At 36.1% G+C, this 10,502-nt stretch overlaps 1 protein-coding gene across 5 annotated transcripts; it reads left to right on the top strand.

The window, feature by feature from the left end:
• Positions 1-280: 280 nt before the first annotated feature.
• LOC104226438 (protein IQ-DOMAIN 31-like) lies at positions 281-9,589 on the top strand. 5 transcript variants are annotated; one of them, XM_009778447.2, is made up of 7 exons: positions 281-710; positions 3,065-3,183; positions 4,430-4,699; positions 5,317-5,520; positions 6,560-6,640; positions 7,542-8,625; positions 9,273-9,589. In XM_009778447.2, exons 2-7 carry the CDS (start codon positions 3,109-3,111, stop codon positions 9,305-9,307), a joined length of 1,749 nt encoding a protein of 582 aa, XP_009776749.1. In that variant the 5' UTR covers positions 281-710; positions 3,065-3,108; the 3' UTR covers positions 9,308-9,589. The 5 variants fall into 5 exon arrangements, with proteins under 5 accessions (XP_009776749.1, XP_009776751.1, XP_070012576.1 ...); XM_009778449.2 differs by having other exon boundaries at positions 9,163-9,589; XM_070156475.1 differs by lacking the exon at positions 9,273-9,589 and having other exon boundaries at positions 281-561; positions 666-710; positions 7,542-8,766.
• Positions 9,590-10,502: the final 913 nt, after the last annotated feature.

Here is a 10,502-nt window from a genome sequence, read left to right as displayed (position 1 = left end):
AAAAAATAGAAAAGTGACTTTGTGTTACAAAATCAAAGTTGAATGACGACCGGTAAAATTCAGAGTCCGTTTGGATGGGTTTGACTTTTAAGCCAAAAGCTAGGAATTGTAGTTTTTGGCTTATTTTGTTATTTTAGCTTAAAAATAAGTGAGTAAAAACTTTTTTACTTTATTCAAAACGCTACAAAATAATTTAAAAACGATTTTGGCATAAAAACAAGCCAATCCAAAAACCATATCCCGGACGTAAAACGATATCGTAAGTCTCCGGGAATTTCAAATTTGACGCCAAGATAATGCCTGCTACTACTTTTTTGTTTGGATAATACGTACTTATAGTTAGTACTCCTCACCAACTTTACAAAAAGCGACTGCATAACCACACTGTCAGAAGCTGTATTGTACACTGGGAAAACACACACACACACACAGAGTACCTCTACTGGTGTGAGAACTGAGAACTGAGAAGAGAGAGAGAGAGAAGTAGCAGCGAAGAAGAGAAGCGGTGGGGGGGGGGGGGGTTCCATTTTGCTTCAGTGCACGAAAATAACTCATTTCAGTGTATGGGCCTTAGCTTTCATCTCAATCAATCCTTTTAAACTCTTCCTTCTGCTTGTAACTACTCTACCAATATCAGTGTGCTCTCTTTCTATCTCTCTTTGCAGCTGAGCTATGCCACGACTTTTAACATAACGACCTCTAATTTTCAGGTACTTCTCAGATCTTCACCACATTCTTCTCAAAAACTTCTACATTTCTTTAATTGTTCTTGGATTCCTTTTTTCTTTTGGTTTTAGTGTAGATCTTTCAGTGCCTTTCTGCTGTTACTTCCCTTGTCTTAGTGAATTCCTAATATTTTAAAAATAATCTTTTTCTGCTATTTTCCGTCCAATCTGTTGGTTGAGGAAATTGAATTGGTGCCCTTATTATATTTTTTTACGACGGTGGTTTTCGGGCCAGCTTGCCCGTAACTCCACAATTCCACCGGGTACCTGCTGATGGATTATAATAAGCAGCGGAAGCAATCCCAGTATCAAAATCACATGTAATCTAGGCAAGTAGCATAAATGGGATTTCACGGGTTACCTCTTGGAGCGTGAACAAAGCTCCTTTATCACGTGAGCTTTCAATTCCACAACAACTCAATGAATTCTCCACCACCCGCACGATCTCCGAACGTTCAACGGTCTTCTACTGTGTTACCCAAATAATACCCGGAAATAGTAATTTCGTGTGGGCGAAATTTTCTAGGAAAAAGGGTGAAAAATCAGCCACTCTCAAGTACTCCCTCTAGGTGGAAAACCTTATGTATTTATAGCACAAGTTTTAAGTGTTAAAACCCTTTTCCAAAACCTGTTGGGTTTTCTTTTCCACCAGAAAAAGGATTCCTCTATTTACTATTATTTAGGCACAGTAGGGACCACAAAATTTAATTAACAAGGCTTCCAATTATGGAATTAATTTGTAATTTTCGAAATTAATATCCACCATAATTAATTACGAAGTATTCCACTAAAAATTCGTAATTGCACTCCTTATTCAATTTCATAGTTCATCCATTAAATCTTATTTAACTCCCCATGTTAAGATTCAGATACTAATCAATTAAATTAAATTACTGACGATTTAATTTATTGATTATTTCCTTTAGACTTTTGCTTAACTTATTTCATGTGTCGGATACAAAATCCACCGGCCGGGTTTACACATGAAAACTTATAAGCTTTCATAAAGGTGTATCATCAATCTCTAAACCGAGACATTGATTCTATCAACTAACTATTATTTCGCCAATGTACACTATTATTCTCCAATTTACTAGGCATATTAACCCACGAAAGAATCTCGCCTTTTAATAAATCAAAATAATAATAATGTACACAACTAATAATAATTATATCAAGATTAAGAGTATAAGTACATTTAATGGCTAGAGAGTTTATTTTATTAAGTCAGTATAAAATACTTATCTCTACTTGGTCCGTTCAATACATACAAAATATACTAGCATAAGAAGTTGGAATTAAACCATTCCCATAATCAATATAAATTATATTTAATCTTGTGCTACAATCATTCCTGATGGTTTGTCCAATTCCATCATTAGATTGTGAACTCAAACTTTATACTTATAAGAACCGATTATTTAATCTTTTGTGTATAAGCTAAACTGTATACACTAAATCATCTACTATATAAGCAAAGGACACAGACTAATATATGATCTATTTAAAACTTTATTAAAACTGAATAAACAATTGTTTCATAATAAATACTATATCTAAACCAAACTCATGGTTAATAGTATATATCCCAACAATCTCCCACTTAGACTTTTAACCATGACAATTTATTAGAATATACTATATCCAAATACATGGTTAATAGTATATGCCCCAATACCTGCTACCGACTTACTTGGAACTTTGCTTAAGCAGATGGGAAGAATCACCTAATGTTTTTCGTCTCCATTGGGATTTGAACTTGAGAACACTAGGCCAAGGGTGCTATATTTTTTTTTCCCCACTTTTCCCTCTCATTTGGATGGGATTAACTTAGAATCCTTAAAATTTCATTTTGTGCTTTCACTCCTCTGCTCGTTTCCACCTTTTTTCTAGTGATAAGTTTAACTTGATTGGACTGACGGTGCTAAAATATCACGAGCTATTGCAATGAGAAAATACATGTAGGTCATTAGAGTAGCTGCTAAATTTTTCCTTTAGAGTCCAAGTAAGTTAATGATCTCGATTAATACGTGCAAGATCAATGAGCGGACTAGCAGCGAAACTGTAAGACATATTCTTTGTAGAGGTTCACTTGCATTGCAACACGGAAGTCTTAAAGAAATTGATTTTTGCAGCTTCATGACTGTGTGAAAAAAATATCACCTTTTTACAGCTACAAGCTTGTTAATCCCTCATCATAAAAAGATCACCATATCATCTTTATATGGTGTCTTAGTAAATGAATATTGTCTTTAACAATATGAGTTTAACTTAAACTCAATATTCAATATGTGCGCACTACCATATATTTAACTACGCATTCTTTTTAATTAATGCAGGATTGAGTTGAAGTCCCATTGTTCCCAGCGTCAGGCTTTTAGTAATGGGGAAGTCTCCGGGAAAATGGATCAAGGCTGTGCTTTTTGGGAAAAAGTCATCCAAGTCTAGTTTCACAAAGGTGTGAGAAGCTTTTATTGTACGTTAGTGTTCTTGGCTGTCTCTGGCTGCAATAGTCAGTGTTTTCTTGTCTTATATATTGCTACCGGGCTGGTGGTCGAAGACAATATATTCTCTCTCTTCCCCGCTCTTGTTGTTTTCCCTAATAAAAATGAATCCTGGATGCATGAAAATTACTTTCTGGCTGTGCTTTAAAAGTTATACGTTTTTGATCTCTTTTATGAAATAATTTGCTACTTGAGTTAGATTTGACCTTTGGGAAATTAGAGACTTTCATGGATTATTAAGTAATCATCTTAGCTACTGACTGACCCCCCCCCCCCCTCTTATGAAATCATTGATATTTTCATGATTTCTTTTTAGATCATTTAGGGACAATGGCTTGATGAAACTTGAAGAACAAGATTATTAAAATCAGTTACAAAATAAAACATTAGTAGAGTTCAATGAAATTCATATGATTTGGTTGTGAGAGTAAAGAAGTGGGATGCAAATGTAATCTCTCATATATTACGTTCATCAGCTACTTATCTTAAAAAATTAATACTCCTTCCGTCCCAATTTATGTGTCATACTTTCGTGTTTAGTCTGACCCAAAAAGAATGTCATACTTCCTTTTGTAGAAACAAATTTACTTTAAGTTTCCTAATTTACCAGTCATAAGATGATTTATAGCCACACCAACTTCTAGGAGCTGCTACGCGCCAAGACCCAGAATTCAAGTGAAAATGGAGTTCTTCCTGCAATCAAGCAGAAATAATATGAATAGCGAGCCAGTACTCTATTTATAGATTGGAAAAAAGGGACTCTCTGAAGGGGATGAAGGCCCACATATTCAAAATCTCGGCTCCCCTCAGGGAAAAAGCGGGATACTTAGCTGAAAGGGTGAACAAAGCCGAGCACCTTCAAAGGTTGCTCTAGTTGCGTAAAGCCTTGTGGATTGATTGGGGGTGATGGCTTGTTTTTTGACCACAAGTTTCAAAAGTCCTCCTTTCTTTCTTAAACTCCGTGCCTAGTCAAACACCGCTACATAAATTGGGGGGGGGGGGGGAGAGGGGAGAAGTAAATAACCTACGTCCAAGCCTCAGTTTTAAATTATTCCACTGCTTTAACTCAAGCAATTTAAGCCTGTAGACATTTCTTTGAAATACTCTTTACTCCAAAGTTTCCTTTTTCTTTGTCTCTATAATTTTGCTTAAGAATATTTTTCGAAATATTTACCATCTCAATCTGTGTTCCATATGTAGGACATCAGCGGTGAGAAAAGGTTTGTGACAAAGGCATTTGCGGGGGATCTTGCCCCTAATCCACCAATCCAGAATGTTGATAGGGGTTCTGAGACTGCAGTGGAGAAGGGAACAAGTATTGGCATCACATGTGATAGTGCTGCTTTATCCTCTGTGATACAAGATATAGAGTCACAAGTTACAAATGGAGCACTTTCAGCTGATGATGCGGAGTTAAAACGGCTAGAGCAAGCTGCAACAAAAGCACAAGCAGCCTTTAGGGGTTACTTGGTAATGTTCATAGCACATCATATCACTATTTGATGAACAGTGGTGTCTTCACTAAAAATGCCAATATTCGTTGGTTAATATTTGACTTAGTTTACACTTGCGAATACATTCTGCATGTACATCCGTATATGCATAAATTTCTAAAAGTAAACAAAATATAAAGCCTTTTATTCTGTTTATCAGGAGTTTTTTTGATGTTCTATGATCTTCTGCACTGCTATTTTCTGTGTGACTAGGACTGTTATTCATCAAACAGTGATTGGGGACTTGAGTTAATGCATCCTCATGATGATCCAAGTTTCAGATGCATTAACTGGGTGTTTTTGTGTTTCTTATTTCTTTTACTTTGCTTTACTTCAGATACTGGATAAGAGAGGTGTTTCTCTTTATGTATATCAATTTTCAAATAGAATCCGATATGAAGTCTAGAAGCTAAATCTATATATCTTGCTTGCCTGCCTGCCTGCAGGGTTCAGTATTGCTATAGGTAGAATAAGTGGTTTACTAAAAACTGAAGAAGCTCCAATGCTTTTAGTTTCTTCTAATTACAACCAAATAACCCACCTTGAATTGTTCTTTTGTTGAAGGGGACCATGACTTATGTACTTGTTTGTCAGGCTCGTCGGGCATTTCGAGCGCTTAAAGGCATTATACGGCTGCAAGCTCTTGTTCGTGGGCACTTGGTAAGGAGGCAGGCAGTTGCTACTCTACGGTGCATGCGAGCAATTGTTAGTGTTCAGGCATTAGCTCGTGGTCAAAGGGCTAGACTTTCAGATCCCACCCATCAGGTCCTTAGGAGGTACAATTACGGAGAACATAAGGTAACTCTTGGAATACATGTCTTATTAAATGCTTTTGTGAAAATGTCCTCCTTTTTCTTGCTCATCTCCCGCCGCTATCCTCGTCCTGTTACGTGAAAGCATTGTTATAAGAACGAGACTGACTCGATCTTTATGAGCAAAGATTAAAGAGCTAGTTTGATGTATTATACCTGTAGGTTAGAAGAAAGTTCTATTTAACATTTGTTGGACCCCAGAAACATAGATTGCTGGTTTAAGCTTGGATAAATGAATTTGATAGTTTAAGTTATAAATTTATGATTTCATATTTTATAAAACTTAAAAAGAATTTTTGACAGTACCTGTGTTTCTAATAGTGTGTCAATCACTAAGTTGTTCCAAAATGAATAGTGTCACATAGAATTGGATGTGGGATTATCTTCAATTGCCATCTTTTTCTTTTGGATGAAGAATCTTCAATTGCCATCTTTGAATGCATTATTAAAAATATGAATCTTACATAAGCAGAGTTGTTTCTTATTGAAGCAATCACGATCAAATATTTTTTTAAGTTCTGTATTTTTTTTCCTACTTTCTTTAAGAGTTATTGAACGATGTATGAACTTTTTTCAATATTTGCTTAGTTTCCATCCCAATTTGCTCCATCTAATTTCCCTTTTCGTCATCTAAATCTACTTTACCAATTTCCCCCAAGTATTCTGCCTCTTAAGAATTCAAATCAATAAAACGAGTCTCTTAATGGGACCAATTAAATTTGGACATAGTTCATGCTTTTCTTATATTGAGCATACCCTCTTCATCCAATGTTTTCACTTTGAAAGTATGAGGTCCCTTCCCAAATGGTGTTTTGTCACTTTTGATAATGTTAGCGGAGCACAAAATGCAAAGTTTGACTTTGTTGCCACTGATCACCATGAACACGTATCAGATCTGCTAATGTGCCTCTGTTCCTATTCTTTTACCTTGATAAGTTTCTGGATAGTTTTCATGTGTTTTACACATGATATATAATATGTCTGTGCTATTGACCCTGCATTATGTGTGTTCTCTGTTTGAGCAGGATGCTAAGCAGGTGGATTTAACTGTTGTAAGCATGTCTGTTAGGCCAGAAAAGCTAACAGCTAGTGCATTTGTTTGCAAGGTATTGTTGACCTTTTCTTCCTCAGATGAAACAAAACAGAAAGAATCCATCTTAGAAGGTTAGAATAACCTGGTATCTGATATATCTTCAACTTTCTGTTTCTTTAATATATAAAAAGTTGATTTTATAATAAGTTGTAATAGAGTAACGCTGTCTTTTTATTTTTTCCCGCATTGTGAATTTTGCCTCTTCTTGATGCCTTAAAATGAAATCCATTACCTTATCTAAAAAAAAGTTGATTTTATAAAAAGTTTTGTTTTGTTTTATTGGATAAAGAGATTTGATATTCTGCACATATGCCCAAGTTCCTAAATAATCCTAACTTCCTTCGCATCATGTCCATCTTTTACTAACTCGCCTTGTCTGAATGAGTATAACTGATGCCTCTTTGGCCCTTTAGTGCTCTGGAGTATTTTGGATTTGTCTTTATTGTGATGATAGTCCTAGTCTTCTCAGGTCAATTTGATAGTGCCTTGATGCCTTCCAAGTCAACTGAAACCAGAAAGTTGTGATACTTCATTTGCCGAGGAAGTTAAATATGTGTAGTACCAAATCGGTCTTTGATGCCTTAATCCTTGGAAAAGAGTTATTTACTAGTTGAGAGGTTGTTCAGGTTCTTGTTCATGGTATATTAAGAGTTGTGAGGTACCAATATAATCTAAAAAGTGGTAGGATTACGGTAAAGGAATAAGTGTTCACACAGAGGGAGGAAGGAGGGGAGTTGCTTCAATTGACAAAAGCTAATACCATATGATGTACATCACTGAGCTCTAATGATATTTCTTCTGAAATGGATGTGAAGGATAACAAATGAACGTAGTAACTGATGACAAGTAAATAGTAAAATATTCTTTCTCTAGACATGAATATAATTTGACAGTTCTATTGTTTCTTGTTTTAGCTTCTTGCTGCAGTGCCAATCGCCATGCCCTTGAGCCTTCAGTATGATGAGTGTGAACCTAATTCAGTTCGGCAGTGGCTTGAGCGCTGGTCGCTATCTCGCTTTTGGGAACCACTTCCACAAGCGAAGAAAGTTGTTGACACAAAGTCACAGAAAAAACAAGCCAGCGGACAGAGTGTTGGGACAGAAGTAGTAAGATCAAAACGGAGTGTCAGGAAGGTTCTTTCAGCAGCAACTGGTGATGTTAGTACTGTAAGTTCTTCTGATCCTGAAAAACCCAGGCGTAACATAAGGAAAACCACAACTCATCAGATAGAATCAGTGCAAGATCAACCTCAAAATGAACTTGAGAGGGTCAAACGGAATCTAATAAGAGTTACTGCAGCTGTGGCAACACCTCCAGAAAAGTCAGATGCAGAAACTGATAAGGCACGACAGATTCCTATTCCAGCTCAAGCTCAGGCAAAAACCTCAATATCCTCAGCTTCTAATGTTGGTGAAGTACTGGTGGTTAATTCTCCTGAGAAAACGAGTGATTCAATTTCTGAAATTGACAAGTTAGCTTTGACTAAAGCTCCTATCAGTGATTCAATTTCTGAAATTGACAACTTAGCTTTGACTGAAGCTCCTATGCAAGTAGCTGGGGAGGAACCAACTGATGTGTTGCATGATCATCCTACAGTTGAGCAACAGCAATTACAAGAGGAAAATGTTGGTAAAAGCAAGAACAGTCCAATTGTTAATGAGGAGCTTAACTCCAAAGAAGATCAAACTAGTAAAGAGAGAACTAGGAGGAGGAGATCTCTTCCATCAAAGGAAGAGAACTCCGAGAATATCTCTCAAAATACACCAAGTGTGCCCAGCTATATGGAATCAACTCAATCTGCAAAGGCGAAGCTTAAAACACAAGGGTCTCCTAAGGTAAGTGAAGATGGAGCTGAAAATGTTGTTGTCCGGCGTCATTCTCTACCATCCTCTACCAATGGAAAAATCAGCTCATTGTCTCCTCGGGTGCAAAGGCCCGTTCAAGCAAATGGAATAAGTGGAAACAAGAACAACAGATCAATGCCAGCTTCTAGAGATGGTAAGAAACTAAGAATACAGACTTCTCTTTCTTGTTGAGTTGTACGGTTTAAGTTTTGAAATTTCCATTTGATGATGCAAAGCTGCCTCAAATTAGTACACCTTCATTATTGCTTATATGTTAATTGAAATGTTTTTTTTAGTTTAAATAAATCAGAAATGAAGTTGCTTATCAAAAAAGTAAATCAATATTGTATTTACAAGCTTGTTCTTAGTCAGATCAAGTAAGCTATATCTGGAAAATTTCTTCTTCTTAATTAACTTATGGCAATCATCGATGATTAAAATCCATTCTTTAAAACTGGGTGATGCTGCGTCATTGTTTCTTTGGGTTCATGAAATTCTCTCTCGCTCGCTCGCCAATTAGAACTATCAAACCACTTGCATGTGTATAATGGAGTAATGTGTATTTCTTTTCTTGCTGTGTTTATGATGTCCTCTTTCTTGTTTTCTTCTCAATTGGTTCTTGTAGTCATTAGATCAGATGTTTATGAGCTCTTTAATTTTCATTGACTTCAATAATGTCACCTTTTGATAGAATTGTATGGATATAGAGGACATATATAATTGACTCCAACAAGTTTGAGACTGAGGTATCATGGTTGAAATGTCATCAACTCCTCAAATGATTACCTTTCTTTGCGTTAGCAGAAAAAGCGCTTCAACCTGGTTGGAGGAGATAAGTTCAACAATTTGCTCAATCAACAAACAGTAATGGTGCATGTGGTGGCAATTTTGTTTCTTGTGCTATCTTCAAAAGTTTGAACTGCTAATTCGAAACAGCTGTTGTTTGATATCATAAGCATCTTTATCATGTTTCCATTAGTGGTGTGGGTTTATTTGCATGAGAATGTACAGTTGGTTGTAGACCGAGAGAGAATGTTTCAGTTAACAGCATGTGTATGTTATTTTTTAGTTACTGTTTTTTCTAACTGATGCGGTAAGCCCCATATGCTTTGACATAATTACCTCTTTTTTTTTTGGTCAGGAAAGATAAACATATATTAGATAGTAAACTATTACATGGAGCTAGTAGCTAGAGTTACATAGTTACTACATAAAACTATAGGGGAATCTCTAGGGAGATTCTGACTTGGGGTGTCCCCGGAGGGACTAACATTTGTCAGTGCTTATGGTGGATATACAAATGGGGAGGGTGAAGGGGAATAAAAGAAGGAATTTTTACCTCCTATAGCAAAGATTAACACCTTATTTATTTTAAATAAATATCATTTAAAAAAATTATATTCTATAGATACTTTTTTAAGATTTATAGCAAAATATTTAATTTTGGTTATCTCCTAGTCCTAAGCCACTAAATACGCTAATCAGTTACACTATTTTCTTTCTCTCTCTACTTTGATACATCTCATTCTCTTCCCCTATCCCATTAAAATTTCCCATCTCCTCCTTCCACCGGATTTGTGCAAAGCCCACTTCAGAAATTGCTCCGGTTCCCGCATCCGATGACTACAACGGCATATTCCTACAGCTAGAAAACCCAGGGGATCGATGTTTTTCGTATTGTTAGAATTAAGAGAAACTTAATAAGTGTTTAAGGTTGAAACGTTGGCACATGAAGATCTGCTAGTGATGAGAAAAGATACGTGCAATCAAGTACATACACTTACTTCCTTTTCTTCCTTCTCGTAAATTATCCCTCACTAACATTTTGATGAACTAACTTGACTCCTACTGAGTTCAAGAAAACTTCTGTTATGATGTAGAGGCCTCGTGAATACAGTCCCTGCCAATTGAAAAAATTTCACTGCTGTATAAGCTGGCTCCACTAGCCTCGTGAATACCGTAAAATTGAGATATGGATGTTGTACGATGATTTTCTGTTAATATATGTCAATATATTTTATATGTCAATGT

Source organism: Nicotiana sylvestris, chromosome 9 (assembly GCF_000393655.2).
Source record: "Nicotiana sylvestris chromosome 9, ASM39365v2, whole genome shotgun sequence".
Classification (NCBI taxonomy): domain Eukaryota; kingdom Viridiplantae; phylum Streptophyta; class Magnoliopsida; order Solanales; family Solanaceae; genus Nicotiana; species Nicotiana sylvestris.
This window is presented reverse-complemented; position numbering and strand designations above follow the sequence as displayed.